Source organism: Platalea leucorodia (assembly GCF_965183815.1).
Source record: "Platalea leucorodia genome assembly, chromosome: 3".
NCBI lineage: Eukaryota > Metazoa > Chordata > Aves > Pelecaniformes > Threskiornithidae > Platalea > Platalea leucorodia.
In genome coordinates, this window is record NC_138825.1 from 7,679,745 (window position 1) to 7,702,624 (window position 22,880).

A 22,880-nucleotide genomic window follows, 5' to 3' on the forward strand; every position below is an offset into this window, starting at 1 on the left:
GTGAAGCAGGTGCTAGTATTAAACTATTTATTTCTTACTATGAACCTATGCAGCTAATAAAAACAGCTTGGTACCTGAAATCACTCCGAGCACTGAAACCTTTGCATCACGCTGAAAATAATTTGGTTTCAGAATTCACAAATGCATGATTTTCTCTTTCTCCTGATGTCATCCCTCTCCCCACGTACGTTCTGGAAGATTCCCCCCCCCCCCCCCCCCCCATTTGCACACACGTCAATGTAAAACCTATGGTAAGAGGCCTCCCCAACTGATTCCAAACCCTCAGATTTTATCTACCACCTACTCCCCGCTGCCCTCTTTTAATCAGATTTGGTCCACCCTACAGCAGCAGATACTTCTCTTCGGTGCTGCGCAGAACTGATAGCTGCCACCAGCCAGTGAGAAAAAGCTTCTCATCTCTGCTGCAAGCCCCCCTCAAGCTATCATTTGACTCTTTCTCAGCCCAAGAATTTAGTCTGCAACATTTGTTTTGCACATCAACAACTTTCCAGTGCTAGCAGTAAAAGCTAATCATAATTTTGAGACTTCAAATACAGAGATCGACCCCAGGCCAAAAACTCCTCTCACAAGACCTCTCGTCTCTCTTACTCAGAAGCTTGAAAGTCAGTCTCAAAAGCCTTGCAAAGACACACAGAAAATGATTCAGCAATACGGCTAAGACCTTTATCTTCCAAGTACAAGCTCTACAACTATACTCAGATTTTGCTGTTAGCCTCTTATGCCCCCACAGTCGTACTGCTACCTTCCAGCATTAAAAAGCCATCAATTCCTACATGTATCGTAAATTAGATCATGAGAAGGCATCTAAATGGTTTGGAACCTATAGAGTTATAATAACGTGTAAAGACATGTAGCCCTTTTCCTCAAAGAAGGATCAATAGAAACTATGTTTAATAGTCTAAAGTGTTCTGAAACTATTCCCTGATCTCCAAAAGCAGGACATTGCTCTCATGTTAATAAGCAATTACACTATTCAGCTATTAATCTTCCAACAGTTTAAGCTACAAAAGTCATTCTGTCCTACATGAACCTTTCTGAGACCCCACAGAAACAGATGCAGTAAGACTGAAACTGGCCAAGCCAAATGAGAGATTTACAACACTTTTTGAAACAATATCGAACGAAAGCAACAAGTGCTTTTTTCCTTGACAATATCAAGCTAGAATCAAGCTTCTGAAATGCAACATCAAGGCTCAGATATATGCAGCATTTTACATTTTAGCCCGTGGGACTACTGAAAAACCACCCAGGGATTATGCGCATATGGAAACTTTGTGCAAAGCAAGCACCATCATGAGTTTCAGGAGTGCTAATTTGCACACACCTGCACAGACACTCTTCGGGTATAGCAGGACAAAGCATTTGCTCGCCCTTGCCCCTCCCAAGATGAAGTATGCACAGTGTAAGAATCACTGCCTGCTTTACAGACAGTGTTCAGGAACACAGACAAACTCAACGAATATATGCTTAGACTTCCCACAACTTCCAGTTTTCTTGTCACAGCACTCAAATTTGCTAGGCCCTTTGTCTAACAGCTCCTAACAGTCTTCCTTCCCTTCAATTGCCTCCGCTTGTCAAAAACTGACTTATACAAGACCCATACACATTACAGTCAACAAGTGAATCTAGCACAGATGCAAATACACCACTGCAAAACCCTCCCAGCACTACTGCATCCTCACAGTTTCTGCTCTGGTCCACCTGAGTCTGCAAACATATGCTGTCATGTGCTTTTTCAGCATAATCTAGGATCATCTGACAGTCAGTTTAAGGGAGAAATTTCAATCTTTCAGTGGAATTGTGGAATTATGAAAAATTATGATCATTCAAGTTATTGCTGCCTGTACCCTAAATACAAAGTTGGCAGAGCTACAGCCTAGTTCAAAGACTGTAACCCATTTTCCCCAACTGGATAAGCTAGCTGTGCTTAAAAGCAACCCCAGCTATGAGACAGAGGCTGTTCTGGGTAAACTTGGTGAAAGCCAAATTTGTGCTGTGTAATCACCGTTAAAATGTCAACTGGCTTGCAGCCAGCCACTGCACTCTCCCTTTAAAACTTCTCCAGATCTAGCCACATTCTGGTTTTCTCCTGTTTCTCAGTAGATTATCAGTAATCTTGGAGGCAAAAGCTTCACTTTCTTAACCTTTATGTCTATTTTACTATCCTCAAAGACTCCATGAACACTAGAAGTCTATTCTCCATATTATGGACAAGAAGGTTTAAGAATCTGCAGATACGTCGGTCCTCTGCTGAGCCCCTCCATGACACAAAAAACTTCTTACATAATGTAGAAAAAAACATTTTTTCAGAGATTTCACATAGAACGTTGAAACATTGAACATGAATATGAGAGTACCTACTTAATCTTGCTATTGAAGAAAATTAAAAAAGTGGTGGAAGGAATGGCATCTTTACAATGACTTCTGAAATAACCTATACACAACTCACCACGAAAGCATGGCAGAAAACAGCTTTGCGCGACACCTCTAAATTGTGGTATTTTCTATAAAACACAGATAGGACTCATCCTACTGTTCCGTACTTCAGACTATTAAGACATATATGTAAGCACATTAAGACAGAAAGTCGTCCAGGTTTTGTTTTTTAATTATTTACTTTCTCCTAATATAAACGTCAAACAATCAGGACAGAAGCCTACGCTGGCAGGTATCAAATTAAAACTAATTTACTCTTTTTAAATGGAACTTGGATCTGCACTGCTATACTTAAAAAAAAAAAAAAAAAAAAACACACAACCAAAACAACGGACTGACAATATCTGTAAATCTGTTGCTATCTTCTTTTTGTTTGTTTGTTTTCTTACTTCTTCCCCACCCCACCCCCTTTCTTTTTTTCTTCGTTTAATATACAATAGTATGAGCCACCCTTAGGTTTTGGCTACCAAAAGCACAGAAAGCCAGGAACTCACCCTTATTAATTATCCCTACCTTAAAATTTTAACCAGCAAAACCATACTCAAAATCAATTTGCTGTTACCACAGCAAAAGCTAACTTGAACATCAGACTAAAAAGCTTGTAAAAAAGGTATCCTAAAAATCTAAACTGGACAAGTTATTTCCTAAAATATGACATTTCACTGTTTGGGTTTCTAGGCAGCCAGAGTACACTAATAAAAACGTGTATCAGACTAATAGAAAAGAAGATTGATTTCTTCTGAAAGACAATTTTGTTTATGATGCAAAAACATTCGACATTTAGGTAGTTGACCCAAACTTCAAAGGGACCCATACATATTGGGCTCCTCCTATATAAAAGGAAACAGGCTTTGAAGGCAATGAAGTTCTTTCCTCTGGAATGTTTAGGGGAGCAGGTGGTCAGCTTGTATCTAACAGCCATCCCCAGAAACTGGTACTAAATGGTCACTGGTGAAAGCTAAGGGAACAACGTTCCCTACCATTCCACGTATCACAACGTGCATCATTTTACAACAACAGCACCTGCAATTTTAAGCAAATGACACCTACTTTATTTCATTCTGAACACGCTCTCTCTGCATTTACTCTAGCTCAACTTTGTTTCTAAAGCTCATTATTTAAAGAAAGGGCAGATTTATTCCGTAAGTCACCCCTCTTGACCCACCTGTTTTCTCAAATTCTTCGGCAAAATATGGGTCATTGAGATCAACATCAGGTGGAAGTTCATCTTCACTCAGTTCTTTCTCAGCAGCAGCCTGTAACAAAGCACAAACATTATTTCAATCAACATATAAACAACTACTAAAGTTTCACTGGTATTAGATGTTCCTTCTGTTAGTAACTATGAACATGAAAACTGAAATATTGCATGCTCAACATCATAAAACTAGAATACACTAAAAATTGCTAGTAAAGACAAATCAACAATCTAAAAATCTGTTTCACAGATTGAAAGCTTTTTGTGTACCTGAAGAAGGGCTATTTACATAGCCCAGGGATCTTTATTAGATATACCCAGAAACTGTGATGCATTAGCTAACCATACCAACAAATTACAGGATCACAGCATTCTTATGTCCTCACTTCATGTTCCACAAAAGCTCTACTCAAGGAAAAACTTGAGCAAGGAGCTTCGTTTTGTGCTCCGAAATTCAAAAAGACTGAGTTTGTATTTAAAAGAACAAATTTTATTACTGGAAGTATTGTGTTGTACACCTTGTCCCTTGACTTAACTTATCAGACTGAACAAGACCATTATGCTAACAGAAGTTGCTCTACTACCTAGCAGTGCTACTTACTCTGTTCAGAACACTCATCTTCTGTAAGGTTTAAGAAGTTACTCATCAAATGCCAGTTAAAACTGACTGGAATGCACAGCGTGACTCAAGTTGCAGAGATTACTCTTAAAAACGTTATTCTGCCACATGAATTATATTCAGAGTAATTTAAGAATTTAGGGAAGCTAGATGCACAAACATTTCATTTATATGCCTATTTCTGCACATTACTGCCACAGGAGCCAGTTACTGCACAATTACTTTCTGCATGTGGAAGAATGAAGCAACAGCAATTTTCACATTATTATAGGACCATTTTGCTATTCGTACACAGAACTACTTACCAAATTTGCTCTTGCAATTTGAAATTTGAATAGTTCTTCGTGGCTATTAATTCTTTGCCCTTACAGCTTTGGGAAACAAGTCTGTATTATTTTAGGCCAAAAATTTCCAAAACTACAATTATCATTATCGTAACAACTTAGAATTGATATGCATACAGTAGCAAAAACCCCTTCCTAATGCATTCAAAAATGTAAATTAAAAGCCAACTGTTATTATGACTCATTTATCTTTAAAGCAACACAAGTAGATGAACGCGATTTTGTGTAAACATATATACGTTCAGCAGTATCCTGAATATCCTTTTGCTCTGTAAGTTTGAAGAAGCACTCTGGGTCTTTCCACATGAGCGACCACTGCACATTCCAACCTTAAAATGGTACTGGAAGCTATACAATTTCTGGTTTAGTTTATCCAAAACAAACAATAACAGCAACTTCAGAAAACAAACAAACAACAACTCTTCCCCACCTGGCCAATGAAAACATTACCTTTCTCTTTTTTTTAAGAATTCTTTTTTCTTTCTTCTTCTCTAGATATTTTTGCCATGGAGTTAGTTTATCCTTTCCTTCCAGCCTGTTTTTGACCATTTCTTCGGCAGTTTCTTTGAGGCCTAGAACAAAAGAATAGTAAGTTAATGAGATTAATCAGATTTTTTTTTTTAAATCAACTGTTATCTCCTTTGTAAAAGAATAATCTAGTTTTTCTTTAAGAAGTATGTGAAAACAATGTAAATATTGCTTAAAACAACATCTTTATAAATAAGATCACTTTACAGGATGTATTTTTCCAAACAAAACATTCCTTCAGTAATAAATTGTACAAGAGTCAGAAGAAGAGCTCGCTTATGCGATATCTGATTCCCAACACACTTGCTATTCCTCAGAAAGGTCTCCTCTCCAGACATTAGAATGTGCAGTCTACAGATCCCACTTTTTAAGGATGAGAGTAACACAATAAAAATAACAGACATATACAGAGCCCTTATGTTTAATGTACCTTACTATAATTAGTTAAGATTCACAAAAACGCTTCGAATACAGTCCAGTCATTCCCATTTTTTGTGCAGGCCAAACCAAAGTACAAAAGATGAAGTGACTTGACAACGATTCTGAAATGTTAAGTCACGATCCGAATATAGGGTCATCTCACAGCTGGCTTGAACCTCTACGGCTGGTGCTCTCCATTTCACACAGAGATCTTATCTGGCTGTTGCTGTACCAGTATGCCTCGCTCACATGATAAAAGTTGCTATATATAGCATCTCCATTGCTGAAACTTTGCCTCTGTGATTATACTATGACAATGCTGCAGTTTCTCCGATGACCAGTGTATTTTTCATCCATCATTGTAAAAGAGAACAATAAGCTATTATCTGAATAAATTTTAAGTAAAAAATAAATCCGCCGCTAGAAAGCACAAAAAAACCAAGTAAAAAACCCAAGTAATTTCTTGCATTATGTACTAATGTCATAACCTGACATGCGTTAAGTTAAACTAGCCAAGTTATTTCCAGGTCATCTAGCCTTTTAAAGCTACTTAGTACCAGTCTGCTTTAACAACAGAAAACTAGGTAAAATTAAAAAACAGTACACACCCAGTATGACTGTAAACCTAGATTCAGAGTCAATACTTAAGGTAAATAGCCTTTTTTTTTTTTTTTTTTTTTTTTTTTTAAGTGTTTGTTAACAAGAAGCAGAGATTAAGGGCATAGACTCCTTGAAACATATCAGTCTCTCAAAGAAACAAAAAAACTATTTCAAAGAATGTCTTCTGTTATCACCGATTACCAGTTCAAATTGTAATAACTCAAGGTAAAAAGAAAAGAAACCGCAAGAGAAGTAAACCATCTTCTTATTTGGTCAGCACACCAAGTTACCAAAAGTAATTTTTGTACTTAACAGTTATGTGAAATGAAAGATCGAAAGAGAAAAGTACCATTCTCTCACCAGATTCAGTGAGGAATTGTAACTATTACACCATTAACTCAGATCTGCACCTCTTACATATCCTTTTTTTTATGGGTATGGTGTAAGAGAAGCCCTCAAGTTTGTGTTTCCTGACCTGTCAACAGCGGGGAAAGGTGGCTAAATGCTTTGCTGAAGGAAGTTTCCTCTACTTTCAGAGCGTGACAGTTTTCCGAGGGTCCTAGAAAAGTAAACCCCATAGAAGTGCAACATATCTGGCTCTAAATAATTCTCGCATAACAAGATCAGACAGTTAAGTTTGGATGTGTTAATCGGGTTTACATTAAATTCCATGATTTAGCACAGACTGCCACTGTTTCAATGCCTGGCACTTGAAGGTGCATGCACAAGTATGTCCTAACCTTCCATCTAGCCTTTTTGTAAATAGGCATTCTGATATTGTCTCATCACATGATCACGTTTTACCTTTTCCAGAGGATCTTAACTGTTTTATCTATAGATCATGAACATGTAGCTACTCAGTACTTTGTATTACTGTTCAACGTATAGCGAAGTTACTGAACATGTATAGCAAAATTACTGAACACAATTGAACGCTACTCTAGAAACAGAATGGAGTTTTCTATAATGTGTATCATTGCAGTATTCAATGGTGCAAGAACATCACCTTAAGAAAGAATCCATTAAATAACTGGAGCATCCCCGTTTTACATCAAAAATATTTAAATCTAGAGTAAGAACTGAATTTAAAAGCAATCTTCATTTTTCGGTGAAAAATTCCACATGCTTCAGGGATGCTTTTTCAAAAGTCTTTACATCACACGGCACTTGCACGTTATGAGGACAACTACTGACTTCAGATGCAGCTTATACACTTTCATCCCCTTCTTCACAGACAGGCACTTGCAAAAACAAAACTTCATGACGTAAAGAGATTAACTAACTTGCCTTGCAACACACTGCAGCAGAACTCAGCAGCAGAAAGACAGAATCCACTTCCCTGGCAGGAAGTAACAGCCTGAGCAATGGAATATTCTTCTCCTACCTGCAATTCCTTCCTTCATTCACTACACACCTTTTTTTTTTTTTTTTTTTTTTTTTTTTAAACTTCTGGAACAAATGCATCCAATATCCTATAGTTAACATCCTCTTTTACGACATGACTGAGAGATCTTGGGAGCATGTAGGAATCATGTTTCTGCTTCCCCCTTCAAGTCTGGTATTTGCTGTCTCTCCCCCAATTCGACATTTTAATTATCTCTCTCCAGCATCCCTTTCTTACCATCCCAGTCCAGCCCTCACCTAACCAAATCCTACTCTCCCGCCCCTCATACTAGCTTTACTGCTCAGAAATCATACTTGGACCTCTCCAGATGTCCTAGACTAGATCCCATTCTTTCTCCCAACTCCGAGGTTTCTCATTTGGCCAGTCCCTGCTTCCTCATCATTCCTTCCAGCTCTCCTCAGTAATGAGGAACTGAAAACAGAGTTCATAACGGAAAAAATGGGCAACCTTCACGGGCAGTTCTACCCGTCCTCAGAAGAGCAGGCAGAACATTTTTCTGAAAAACTGCAAACACCAATTCCTGTTCTTGCGCTTGTCTACACTCCAAAAATAATTCAAAGGCTGGAGAGCTGGTTACAACATGTCTGAAACACGAAGTGTGGACAAGATCTAAAATCATATTAAACCATGTCTTATAGGAAGAAGAGAGGGGAGTGAAGAGAAAAAAAAATAAAAAATAAAAAAAAAATAAAGCGCCCTTCTACTATCCTGGAAAGAAGCCAGAATTAACAGTAAGTGGCAAACTGTTACCACCACAAAAATTGGGTACTAAATTAGCAAACAAATGCAAAGCCACAATAAAGTAAAGGAAGGGTATTGTATAGGTTCACTAAAAACATGCCACTAAGAAGCCCTCTCATACAACAAGAACAAATATTTTGTTGTTTCCAACTGTACACCTTTTCATTTCCAAAGTTAGTGAAAGAGCATCATCAGCTTCCCCGAAATGGAACTGCTATTACTTTGGGTATTATTTTGCAGCACTTTTGTGGAAAAAATTACTGGTCAGGTAGCAACCTTGCAGATTGTCTCTGAAGACAGTAAATACTGGATTTAAAAAAAAAAAGTCACATCTCCAGAAAAAGAGAGAACCAAAATCTCAAAGGAGGTTACAAGATTTCTGATTTATTTGCTGGAAAATGGAATCATTTGATCCATCTGGCACGGAAGGACTTGGAGGAAAATACAGCCCTTTCTTGTGGTATTTGGCAGCCTCATGAAAGGCATTAGAGTTTCTCCACAGATTAGAATGGCTTAGAAACTACTGTCCAGACCACTTCCCGAGAATAAGAGTGTATTTAAGTGGTCGAAAGGCTTTTGATTGCAGAAGGGGAAAGGAATGGTCTGCTTTAGGTAGAATTATTAACTGGCCATAGAAAAGGCTAATTTATACCCTCAGCGATATCAATCTTTTTTAGAATAAATGAATCACACTAGTTTTATTTAATCTTCACAAAAAAGGGCCAAGAAAAGAGGGGGGAAAAGGCCATCTATATTAGCATACAACTAAACCATACCTGAGCCAAAGGGTTAAAAATGTGATAAATACTACAACAAACCTAAGTATATTGCCTCTTACACCGATGGGAGAGTGAGGGAGGGTGGGCAGGCCACAATTTTTACTTCTCTAAACACTTAGTTTTGAAAACTTTTGGAAGTTTAACAACATGCAACTGTCACAATTATTAGAAGCTAAGAAGATACTTCTCTGTTCTCAGGAAATCTAAACGAGCAAGTTCATCTTGCATGTAATGTCTTACCAGAAAAAAGAAACACCTTGTTGCAGGTAGCTAAAAGGAATGGCAGACAGAAATATTTTGATAACATTAGAATTTGTCACCCCCGAAGATAAGACATCTTAAGTCAAGACAGTTTTCCTAATGTAGTATAACTGCCTGAAAAAAACCCACCACGCTTAGCAGCTAAGATGCCAAGTGTGAAGAACTGCGGTGCTGAGCCCACGTGCAGCTGAGCACACGCTGCTTCGTGCTGCAAGAGGTAAGACTGCTTCAGTCAGAGGACACGCTAAGCAATGATACAGAGTGAGATATAGATTCCAGATGAGCATACCGTTGGGGTTTACTATGCACTTTACAGAGACATGATTGCCTGCTATTCTACCTCTGATAAAACAAATGCTAAATTTTCTTTTAAGCCTAGCTAAATATTTGCATCTCCTCCTTCCCAAAGGAAGAATTTTTAAGTCCAATTAAAAAAAAAAAAATCCTGTATGAAAAACTGGCTGAATATCATCAAGAAATGCAGTTGTGGTCTTCTCCCTCTTCACCTTCTAAAGGGAGCTTTGGGAGCTGGATGAGGATGCATAGTAATTGTTGCTCAAATCAGATATGATTAAGAAAACAGATGGATGCTTAAATGTAACACTGATTTTGTGCCTAAAAGGAACAGACCAAAGAGAGTTGGAACTACATCTAATTTATTTTTGCTGGCACTGTGGTTTATTTAAAACTATTATGATTCAAGAATAACTGAATCATTCACAAAGTATGCTTTCTATAACCATGTGTAAATATTTGTGCCAAAACTCAAATTTTTAAATGAATTCAAATCTCTGCCTTTCAATTGAAAAGCTTCCTAGATTTAACTGTTGTAACTCTCTGTATATTAAACATTCGGGCAGGAAAAAAGATTTAGCAATAAAGTCAAGCACATTAAGGCAGAGCTTGATAATAATATTTCAACAGACATAAACTGGTTCTGAAAAAATTAAGGAGTCTTAAGAGATTATAACAAAAACTATTTTTGAATTCCCAGAATGCTCCAACTGAACATAATTAAATTGTTTTGGAATTTAAATCAGCACATTTGTTCAAGAAAAAAAATAACATAATAACTAATGTACTTCTCTCCCGTAAGAAAACACAGCCTCAACTGCATATATATATTGCCAGAGCTATAAACTACTGTTCAGCATGTGCTGACTATGTTCCACTGTAAAAAAAAAAAAAAAAAAAAAAAAATCTCCCTTGCAGGTGTGCAGGACCTCCTCTCCAAATGCTGCCTGAAATCAGTAACAGCTAACGTGTTCCCATAAATTAGACTCAAAAGCAAAGTTAAGACACTCATCTTCACTTTTAGGACTTTTGTTTTGGACAAAACCATAGTCCAGGGGCTAATAACTAGTAGCGGTATTGACTGACCTCAGGGAGGTGAATAGTCTAACTAGCAAAGGCAAGCGAACACTTCTATGATTTCTAGAACCTCTGCTCTTTGATAATACTCAATTTTCAGGGTAAGAAATGAGAAAACAGTAACATATACTGCAAAATCAATAGCTGCTAAAATGACATCAAATACTATAAACTACCAATGTGAACTTCATTGCGCGCACATGCACATTCAACCCATCATTACATGAACAAATCTGGCCCAGTGCACAGACATCCAACTGACTCTAGACAGTCAGTCGTATTTATCAGGATAGAGGTTTTTTTGTTTGTTTTGGGTTTTTTTTTCCATCCCTCCCTCAAAAAAGATGAGGATATAGCAAAAGTCCTAGGAGCCCTGCAAGAAGGTGCAGTAAGGAAGGGGTCGGACTAGATGTAATACGGAACAAATCCAATTTTCTAAATTCAAGTTCAGTTACAAAGAAACAGGGAGCCCCTGTATTAGGAAACTGGATTCCATCTCTACTACAGTTCCTAAACATTAATATAATTTACTTGTAACACACAAGGCACAGTTTTAAGAGGCCGCTCTCCCTGTGCTACTAAGTTTCCTTTAGTCTCTCTCAAAACAATTTTCCATCTTTTCCAATGCATGGTTTGCTATAGATTCCTAGCTATGTCACCACATTACATTGCTTAGTCTTTTTTAATTTACAGAACTTCATTCCTACAATTTGCAAGATTCTTTGGGAGACAGACTGCATAAGAAACAAACAAACAAAAAAACCCAAAACGTGTTTTCCAAACAAACTCAAAAAATGGTAGCTTTTCTAACTGTTTAAACAATGCCTGGCCTATATAAATACAGAACACATTCCTAGCAGCAATTGTTTCGACTGCGGTTTCCACCTTCAGTCTGAAAGGTGGCAACAAGAAATCTTTGTAAAAATCTTATGATAGCTATCCGTGTATGAAAACTCATCTGCCTTGAATGCTCAGGGACAGAATGATTTGGATGCTAAGCGAGCAACTTCAAGAATGCAAACGCTGACACACTGTGGACAGATGAAGTACAACAGGACGACACAGCTGTGGTAGCAAGCACTTGTCCTATTGCAGATGATCTGTGCTTTTTCTAAAGAGTTTTGGGAGAATTCATGCCAGAAATGATTGGAATTATATAAGCACGACTGAAAACACACAACTAGTTTTAATGCCAGTGTATACTTTTGAATACAGATCTTATCAAGAACTAGGAATAAAGCTATTCCCTTCAGTTCAATCAATTTCACTGACTTGGTACAGACCAGAGCAAGATTTAACAAGCGAGCATTTATATTCAACAGAAGTTACCTGAGTGAATTCAGAATAATCTTAGTGTAAATCAGATAATTAGATACGCATTCCTAGCTGGAATTAATCAGTGGTGAAGGGGCTGGATTCTAGCATGTCTCTGGTCTCAGTACTTGCAATAACAGATCCGGCTCTGTCCTTACATAGCCTGCAGTCCTACACCTGCTGAGCCAATACAGCACCTTGGTGCCCCCGAAAAGGTAACGTCGCACTTCCCTAGTCTTTGGACTACACAATTCAGCCCTCTGAGCATTCACCAAATGCTTCCATTTGCCTCTCTGACTCGCTAACCCAGCAGAAAAGATGCAGATTTTTTCTTCTTTTTCTTTCCAGAGTAGTCCTGCCATTTTAACAAATGAAATTAAGCTTGCAAAGAGATCTACCAAGTGCCAGGGCTGGTACGGGCAGTCACAATGAGCTCTGGGCCAGGATCGAGGAGGAGAGGCCACAATGAAAACCTTTCCCTTTTTGGATGTACTGAGTTATTAAACTGGCTCATTACATCTCAGAGAAAGCACACACCCATAAATAAAATATAAAAATCAGTCTGAATGTCTTTTCACCGTAAAGGAAAAAAACGTAGACATCGTTTTCAGATCTCAGGATGAGTTCTACTGGGATGCTATAGGGTGAAGTCGTCTTTTTTTTAATTTCTAGATGAAAATCTGGATGCCACTAAATACAACCAAATATCCCCCAACTTTTCTTCCTGGTAGCTTGCTTTCCCACAGAGCAGTCTGACTGGAAGGTCAGGCTTCTCCCTTCTCTGCTCCCCCAAATCTTCAGCATTATGCAAGCAAGATTTTCAAACCATTGTCATCTAATTTTATGCTATGTTTCCAAATCATACCGGTTTTAATTTTTAAAAGCATAGGTATGTTTTATGGCTCTATGACAAACACCTCCATTCTGTTCAAGAACACCTATAAAGTGATAAATGAAAAAGCAAGCACAAAAAAAACTGGCAAAAAAATAAGCTACAAAGAGAAGCTTACAGCTGAGGAACGGAGTTCAGTCATATTATTTTTTCTATTTCCTCACTGTAATCCATCTGGATTTCAATTTATGGAAAAAAAAAAAGGTCAGTTTCTACGACTATAAATTTGACACCTTATACTATATCCCTATTAGCAGGCCAATACCGCATATCCTCCAAGTTAGTAAAAGAAAACAATAAAGCTTACCTGGAACCCATTTAATCTCCATTCCTATATCCTTTTCTTCCTGTTTTTTCTCTTTTTCTTGGATACTTTGCAAAAGTTCTCTGTACTTGGCAATTTGGTCTTCATCATCTTTTTGGCTTTTCCTGGGTTTGTCATCTTCCGTTTCATGAGCTACATCACCACCTAGAAAGAGAGAGTAAACCTCTCACAGCCAGCCTCAAGAAAGTGATCACTTTCCAAGTTAATGATTAGGAAACACACCTAAGGCACATACATTGTTTCTAAAAAACAATCTAAAATATTTTCATCTATTATTCCCCCAAAGGGTAACCAGTTTTAGAATCCCCCTACTTAGATGAAATAAAAATGGTATCTGAGAAGACGAAAGGAAATTTGTCCAGCAAAGCAAATCACTGATCGGACACAGCATCCTTTACTGCATTTAAAAATTATTAGTTTCAGAATCCTTTACAGCAGACTAGTACCTAAATCTCAAAAAATAGTTGTGTAAAGCATTTTGAAAATAGAGTGCTACATTTTAACAAATAAACCCTGCAAGATTCTGTAACAGATAATTATTCAATGCCTTAATATTCAGTGACATGCTGAATTAACAAATGAAGCAAGATGGAAAGAGGTTTTTTTCTTCCTTTTTTTAGAAAAACACAATTACAATGTGACTTACAATAAGCTTTTAAACAAATGTTTCAGAGAGAACAGGCTTTTAAGGCTTTAAAGATGCTGCAGCTCCTTGAACTGTAGAATACTAGGTTTGGGGCAGGCTCCTTTTTTCTTTTTCTCTGGTTTAGCAGTAAAGCTGTGCTTCCTAAGGTACTCAGTTGCATGGACAGCATAACTGGTGCCTAGGAAGGCAGACCACAGTTGCAGGTTAACACCGAGTGACCTCTGGTCTTTGGCGAAAACTGAGGTGTGATGCTGTTGCTCTCTTCCACGTCCCATCACCGCAAGAAGCTGGTTGTTGGCTGGGAGCAGAAATCTTTACTGTTCAGTTAACTGCAGCTGCTTTTCCACTCTCCTCATCAGTAGCTGGAACCTCCTAAGAGGAAAGCATCGGCTCATGCAGCAAGCAAAAGGCATTCGGTTTTAAAGACTGAGAAGAAAAATAAGCCATTCTGTTGTTTTTTCTTCCTGCTATCATGTGAAATGAGAAGAAAAGCTATACTGGATGGGAACTGAAGAAATCCTGAAGCTAAGAAAGGCTCCCTTGAAACTGGATAAGTAAGGGGCTACCGATTTGTATTTATGACTGGTTTTGCTAATTTTGCTAGGAGAAATTTAAGTGGCAATGCATACTGTCATACTTTCTCATTTAGATAAAACATGCATTTCTTTTGTCAAATGTTCAACATCGCCTTCAAAAAACCCTTAAGAGCCTTTTCATTCCGTAAGCAAATAAAGAACACTTGACAACAGCTGCAAGAAAGGAAAATGAGCTGAATATGTTCTCAAAGTTTGTTCAGAGTTCAAACAACCTTGTCACTAGCTTTCAAGTATCACATTGTATTGCACAACACGAGGAACCACTTTCCGATGGATATGAAGGCAGAAATGCTTTCTGCCAACAGCTTGTTCAAAGACTTTTTGAACAAAACACACAAACAAAACAAAAAGTTCTGGTGCATTAACAGCTGCACTGCAAGAGAAATACAATTCAGAGAAAAAAATCTTAACCTGTGAAGGAAGAAAATGCAAAAGCAGATGAAATTTACAGCATAAAATACAAGTATATTCTTCATTTTCTTACAAGGAGTAGTAACAGAAGTGCTAGAAGAACTAAGAAGAAAAAAGTTAAAATCCCAAGGCAGGTCAGGAACATTCCAATACAATAGTTTGCATGGGTTTTGTTTGTTTTTAAATGCTGTAATTCATCAAAAAATAAACAAATGCAGAGGCTCAATATATTAAATTGCTGATTGGCAGCTGTGTCAGCTGAGATCACATTCTTGTAATCAGTCATTTGAAGAGATAGCATTCTTAGTTTAAGATTATTATCTTGCAATGGCTGAGTAGATGATTCCTTTGTTTGTTTGTTTGTTTGTTTAACTCAGCCTTACAAACTAAAGAAAGCAGAAAAATTATAGCAGACATAACATTTGACAAGAGGTCTTCTGCAAAGCTGAGTTTCTTTCAAAGATGGAAAGATAAAATTCCCCCGCATGATGTAACGGCACACCAGAAAATTCAGCTGCTGACCTGGATGCTGATGGCCATACCATAAAAATACACTAAATGTCTCAATTCTATCCAGGGTAGTTACTCAAATTCAGAGAGATGCAAAAACCCCCTACAATGCATGTAGACCCGCAGAACGAAAAATAAAAAGCTCTACACTCCAACATTCAAGAAGCAAGTCTGAGGTAGAGGTTACTGCAGCGTACTACAGCATGATATGAAAAATTAAATGCGTTCACCTCAGTCTTGAGCCAGAAAATAGTGCCGAACAAAGAAAAACTTTGAGTTTTAACCCCGCTTTCCCACATTCTCAGCACACTCTGAACAAGAAGTTGTGCAAATCCCATTAATTCATCCAAATGATAATAAAAAAGGAAAAATTTAGAATTCAAGGTGATCAAAATAAGCTTCTTCAAAGCATATCACAGCAGACATTTTTTTGTAAAATATTTTTCAGGAAGAAGACAGACACTGGAAGAAGAGAATGTGAACAGGTAACTATAAATTAATGGTAAGCATTACATTCTGGCTGTTTTAGTTTTGGTATTTTTTTCCGGTCAGGGCAGTCTAACCACTTGAATGGTGTGCACCGGATGCAGTTTTTAAAACTCAGTTTGCAAACCAGGCAACTGTGGCTGCTGCAGCCTTTCGGCAGCTGGCTGCACATGAGAGGTGCCCGGGCATTCCTAGAGCCACGCTTCTGAAACAGCCAGAGGTAAGCCGAGATGAACACGCCTGCAATCAGAGCTGCTGCTCTCTAATAATTTCTGAGTAGAGACACGCTGGCCTGCGAAAGCACAGACAGATGTGTTCTTCAATTCTAAGTTACTGGACACCTCCAACAGCTTGCATGAACTTCTTAGAAGGAAAGCTGAGATGACCCTTGCTCCTGGCCTTCCAAGCACTTTTTTAATTTTTTTTTTAAATTAAAAACCAAACCCAATACAAAAGCTCATGCAAACATGCTTTGGAAAAGTATCCAACACCTGCATCAGTTACATGAAGCTTCTGATGCTTCATAGAAAGAAAATAACCAGGTTGTGGTATTTCTGTTCTGACCCATGAAACTCCACCCAGGCTTGGCTAAATCATAAACTGCTAACTCCTCTTGCTAGCTTGTTTCCTTCACAAATATTTTAGCAATATGCCAAAACTAACCCAACAGAAATATTCTAAAAAGTCAGATCTTGTTACTGTCGAAGCAGCAGTAATGCCTGAGAGTGTCCAACGCAGCTATACAGGAATCAGGGAGAGAAGCTAACCCAAACAATATCCTTTTCAATGCATTTTATAAACACCCGCTGGATTCAGGGACAGTATTAAATAATTGCATGTTCTACATCTGTCACATTCCACTTCTTAGCCTTCCGTAATAGTTCTAGCAAATATAAAAACATATGAATACTGCTCATTCTTAAGACAGCAAGGAGGACTGTACTGTGATGTGATAAAATGTTAAAGATGCATTTAAATTTATATATGTAGTCAGAGTTATTGTGCCAAATAGATTTCAAAATGGTAAAAAGATTTAATAAATGATCTGATTTTATTTAACATTAATCACTAAAAATAAGATCAGCAGCATTATTAAAAAAAAGTAAAATTCCACCCAGCAACTCCTTCCCAACAACTACATTTTCTTTCTCTACACGTGTGCACCTCCAGCATTGGCGCAGCAGCACAAAACGAAATATCTCCTGGCTTTCTAAACTCTTGTATTGGAAGCCCCATACCACAAGAGACTGTGCTCCCTGCTCAAACTCCTACTGTGGCGAACAGGGCTCTACACAGAGCTCCCGACGGCCTGTTGGTGCTCAAGAAGTGTTTGGACAACTCTTAGATATATGGTTTAAGTTTTAGGTTGCCCTCTGTGGAGTCAGGACTCGGACTCAATGATCATTGTGGGTCCCTTCCAACTCAGGATATTCTACGATTATACCATCAGGAACAGCTAATTAAAAATACACCAATAAAAGTATTTTGTCATAAAGTCTATTCAGGTATTCTGTGTGGCTGTGCAGAACAGCAGAAAAGATGTTATCTCTTGCAAAGGTAAAAAAACCAGAACAAAAGCTTAGGCATAAAAACCATAATGCTTGATTTGAAGCTTCATGTAAAATGCCATACACTAAGTTACTGGTGCTCATGGTCAAAATAGCAATTACGGGCTGGATTTGATGCACGCTTCCTAACTGGAACAAATGCATCCAAGTAACAGCAAATTCAGAAGCAATGTAAAGGAGATACTTTGTGCTATGAACCACAACATACCAGGTCACTAAAATACTTGACATTACAAAACTGTTGTATAATAGTAATACTAACATTCATGACAACATATTTTAAGCTGAAAAGTTCCATAAAACCCAGATTAGAACAGGCCAACAAAAACCTGTTTATAAATAAAACATTTTAATAAGTTAAAAAAAAAAAAAGAATAAAAGTCCAGGACATTTTTTTCCTTCTTATCACACTCCTACATTTCCATTCAAGCAGCTGACATCGATTTTTCCCATTTGTGCATAGTGCCACGTAATTCTGCTGGATGGAATCCTGTCAAATGGAATCCTGTTTTCTATCACATAACTGAATGGATAAAAGGTCAGGAACATGTTAAAGACATGGCAACATAATTCCTCTATTAATAACTTACTTTTCAAACCATCGTTACAATCTAGAGATTTCCAGGTTTAAAATTTATTAGTGTGATAAGATTACTTAAGGTCAATTTCTCTTCCTTCCCAACAACAGAAGTTTACTGTTTAAATTTTTTGAAGTGTTGCTCACTTCTAGATGTTCGCTTTCGTCACCACCCTGTTACAGATGCTATTCTTCAACATAGCAGTAGTCTTGTACATAGTGAGATGGAAATGCTTTCCTCTGCATCTACTGCTCCCATTTAGATACTTTACTAAGCATTACTAGAGAAACTAAAGCTCACAGAGGTGCGGTTTTTAAGTAAGATGAGAAACAAATGGACATTAACCCTGCCAAGATATTGCCAAGCTGAGTTTGCTGCCGGAAGATTTCCCAACTCTATAACCAGAAAAATCTGTAATGTTCTTTTGCACGCTCCAAACGCGTCTCTGATTGCAACAATCTGCTTTAATGCAGTATAAATCAATTTTAAGATCTGTTTGAAAGACCTGACTAAGGCTTAATGACATTTTCTTTGCCTTGTAATTTAGGCTATCTATGTATTATTAATTAAGAGCAGACTGAATTGTAGAGTGAAAACAAGCAAAGTAATTCAGGAATTTACATGTTGGTCCACCATACACGGAAGATTTACATACCTTACGAAGTTAGATGACACTCTCTTTATATTCTTAAGTAGTTACGTGAAACAAAAAGCATTTGAAAGTTGTTACTACTACACTCTAAAGCTCTCTTAAATATGTTCTGCTGCTTACCTCTCCCCTCACTATATAAGACCTATAGCTTAGGAGTACCCCAAGGCCCATAGCATAGCTTTCCTCCACTGCCTTTCACACTCCCCTGGTTACCCAAGAAGAGCTACTGCTGGAGTGAAGAAGCTCTGTGCAATCTACATCTCCCTCAGGACCTTCTAAGGTCTGGAGCACGTTCAACACCTTGCCTAAGCTGTTCCAACAAGCAGAGTCTTAGGGCAGCTTCTTCAGTATCTCCTTGCCCTGCAGAGACTTTAGTGTGTGTACAGAGCACCATGAAGAGGCCAAAACACTATCATAACCTTGAAATAGATTTCCACAGTGAGCATGGTACCTAATTCGTTTAGTCATTAACCAGTTCACATTTCAAACTAGGACTTTTCCACTGAAAAGGCAGCACCTCCGGTTCTATTGAAAATACTTTTCTCTCAGAAATGAAGAAATGAAAGTAGGTATTGCCAAACTTGACAAAAAAATGTTAAGGTACCCTGAAAGAAACAGAAAGAGAGGGGTAGGAAGGAAAAAAAAAAAGGGGGGAAAGAAAATTATTTTACACTCAGAGGTGAGGTGCAAGCTCCTATTCAGGAAGCAGCTATTCAGGGGCTCAAACATGAGGATAACTCCTAATCACCTACCATTTGGTATTTGCATCAGTGTTACTCAGACTCCACAGAAAGGCAGCAGATCTTCATTCAGCACTGAATGAACAGAATAGCTACCACATTCTCCACATAAATCATTCAAATGCATGATGAATAGCAGCTTTTCTTTAACAGATTTATCATATTGGCAATAAAGAAAATATGCCATGATTTAGATCACCTGTGATCTTGCTAGTTGAAATGACCCAAATTATAATCATTCTACTTGGCTTAATCAAACATTAATTACACCAGGTAAAGAGATTTTGCAGTACAGAAATGAAAACCAGAAAGGTGTTTTAGAGCTAGGGTGATAATACTTAAGTCAAACTCTCAGTAACGAATCTTCTAAGTAAGCTGTAACTCCAAATTCAGCTAACGTACTTTGTCACGAAAAAGAATGTAGTAATTTTGGGGTCATACTAGTGATGTTATTTATTCGGAGAATCAGAATCAAGTTTGCATAATGAATCTCAACTGTGGCTTTAGAGATACCATTTTGAAAATTTGTACATGTGTTTTCTTATCATGTATAAAGAACACTAGAAAAGTGTATTTAACTCAAGCAAACAAAAAAATAAAGAAAAAAAGGAATGTCAAGTTCCAGTAAATGTAAAGAACTCTACAGCTTCCATGTTAACATGCCTAACTTATGAATCTTTTCCAAAAAAATTTTAGCATCTGTCAATCCGTCAACATTCTGTCATCAATCCATTTATTTCCTAATTGAAAAGAGCGAACAAAAAAATACCCATGTGGTCACCACCAATCTCCCTCCACCTTTTACTTACAAAAAAAGTAAGTATATGCCACTTTTGGCGATGTTTAGCTCGGGGGGAAAGGTAGGTTATATTCATAGTAGAACCTGACCACAGCTTTTATACAACAAGCATAATATTGTCCCTGTAAAAGACGACATTCAAAGCATTTTCTAAAGATATGGAATTTACATATTTAAATAACTTGTGTTCAAAACACTGCAGCTAATGGCTTTGCAGACATTTATTAATGTAAGTACCTTGCTGCTCTTCTTCCTCTTCTTCACTAGATGAAGCCAAATAAGCTTGAAAATCCATGTCAAGAAGTTCCTCTTTTTTAAAAGTTCTGCTAAGTGACATTACTCGTTCATGATCCGTCTCATCCCATGTGATATCTACCTTAAAAATAAGAATGACACTTGTAGAAGTTGAAACACTAAAACTAAACATTGTAACTCTGTCTTTTTAGGGAAAATTATTTGATACCTTCCATTTAAGAAGCAATGTAAACCTGTTACTAATGTTCTCTACAACAGTTAGCTATAATAACCATTTACTGAAATAAATTTAATTACAACTTTTTGGAATTTGTTCTACGACGAGTTCCAAAGAGTTTTAACTACATGAAAGAATGAAGAAATCTCCTCATGCAGTGAAGGGTTCTGTAACAGCAGGTCACACAATACGAAATCTCTGCAAGCCGAATTTCCTTTGCATCAGCAGATACTGGTGTTGAAGCAGCCACCAACTCCTTTCTTCTTCGAGCAGCAACTCATTCCTGGAACCATGGATGGATTGCATGGGGACAATGAAAACGTTTGTGCAACTGCACCCTCAACCAGAAGGTGAAGCAGATCTGACTGAAAAATGATCCCGCAGAAGTTATTTATTTCTTAACTAATCACTTCTTCAATCCGGTTCGCTTCATGGCCAGATGGAAGTTTTGGCTGCCACGTAAGACAGAGCAGGAATGAATAGCTACAAGGAGGGGAAGCAACTGTTTAAGCCTGGCACTACCGCGACAAAAGCTCTTGTTGAGCTACACACAAATACCCATTTTAAGCAAATTAGAAGATTTAACTGTGAATAGCAAAGTAATTCCACATGCAACTTGTAATCGAGGTATAATGAGGTCAAAATGTAGTATTTAATTTGTAACAAAGAAGCCGAATCTCTTTTAAAATCCAAAACTCGAGCTTATTTATGGGGTGGCAACTTGTGGCTCCGTAACATGCTTACATCTTAATATGTTTGATGTCTTTATTTCGAAATGGTGAAGATAATCAGGAATCTTTTCCTCACTACTTATATAAGCTGACAATAAAACTAAACAAATTAGAAAAACATTACAAAACATTGTAAAGATACCTTTGATGTTCCCATAGCAGCAGATGTGAAGTACTTTGGCTTATATACAGCTACATTCACTTCTGAGGCTACATCTTTTGGCTTATCGTCAAATGTAACGTTATCTGGAATAAATCTTGAAGGCAAATAAAACATGTTATTATTCAAATACACTGGGAAACTGCATAGTATAAACAGTCTAAGCTTTTCATGAGTATGGTACATCAGCACAAAAGAATCTGCTAAAATACGAAGTTGGTAAGCCTGAAAAGACAACAAAAGAAAGGGACAAGTACTCCACACGTGTAAGATCAACCATCTGGCTTCTGCACAGCTATTCCATAGGTTTTCGATGTATAACACCACCATGTTGGGGAAGTAAACTAAACAACTTTCAGTCTGGTATCAGCAGGGTCACTGGGTGGGTCACAAAACCCGCCTGGGTTTTAGGGTGTTTTTGTTTGTTTTAAGAATCATCTTTTCAGAAAGCTTAATATTAAAAATTCAAAAGAAAAAAGTGAATAAAATAGAATTTGGAAACAGATAAAAAAAAATTGAAAACATTTCAGGAAGGCCTGGTACATCTTTAACATTACAATTAGTGGGGAAAAACAATGTTAAAAAGACTGAAGTCGTGTAACAACAAAAGTTGTTAGCTAAACCAACCCTTTGTACACTACAGGAGAAATTACTTGGGCTTTTTTTTTTTTTTAAATCATTGCAAATGTAATCTGATGAATGCTATTCAACATGAAAATTTAATAAAGTAGAAGATTAGGAAAAGCACTGGAGAATTTTAAACAGCTGCGTCTGTTGTAAAACATTATCTTTCTATGTTTAAAAGCATGAAAAGTTACATGTTCATTTGGTAGTGATCATCTCCGAAATGGTTCAAAGCAAATGAACTAAGTTCCTCTAGAAAATGACTTAAAGCAAAAAAATTCTCTCTCACTGACTTCCAAGAGTGCCCATAACACAGGCCCCAGCAGACAAAGCCAGCTTCTGTCAAAACTTATTATGAATTAGTAACTTCTCTTCTGCTCATGCTAGAAGGATTTTATGTAACAAAAAGAAATACTAACAATAAAGCACAACTATAATTTAAAATTCTTTCTCTCCCAAACGTGACTGTTGAAATATTAGAGCTTCCAGCTCATTCATAGGGGCTAGCATAGTAATCTATTGCAGCTTCACGACAACAGCAGCAATATTCGTGCGCTGTGGTAATCAATCCTGAAAAAGAGCCAGTTCTGGACCCTTGGGGAAAGAAAAGGAGAAAAAAAAAAAAAAAAAAGCAGCAGTATGTTGTTTCGTTT

At 37.4% G+C, this 22,880-nt stretch overlaps 1 protein-coding gene across 4 annotated transcripts in view; it reads right to left on the reverse strand.

The window, feature by feature from the left end:
- ESF1 (ESF1 nucleolar pre-rRNA processing protein homolog) overlaps positions 1 to 22,880 on the reverse strand; it is a 33,356-nt gene that overhangs the window by 4,171 nt on the left and 6,305 nt on the right. For all 4 annotated transcript variants that reach the window (XM_082305391.1, XM_082305390.1, XM_082305392.1 and 1 more), the window contains exons 7-11: positions 21,586 to 21,700; positions 20,478 to 20,616; positions 13,237 to 13,398; positions 5,069 to 5,190; positions 3,623 to 3,713 (exon numbers count right to left, since the gene is read on the reverse strand). In XM_082305391.1, coding sequence (XP_082161517.1) covers positions 3,623 to 3,713; positions 5,069 to 5,190; positions 13,237 to 13,398; positions 20,478 to 20,616; positions 21,586 to 21,700 — 629 coding nt within the window. The remainder of the gene's footprint in view (positions 1 to 3,622; positions 3,714 to 5,068; positions 5,191 to 13,236; positions 13,399 to 20,477; positions 20,617 to 21,585; positions 21,701 to 22,880) is intronic.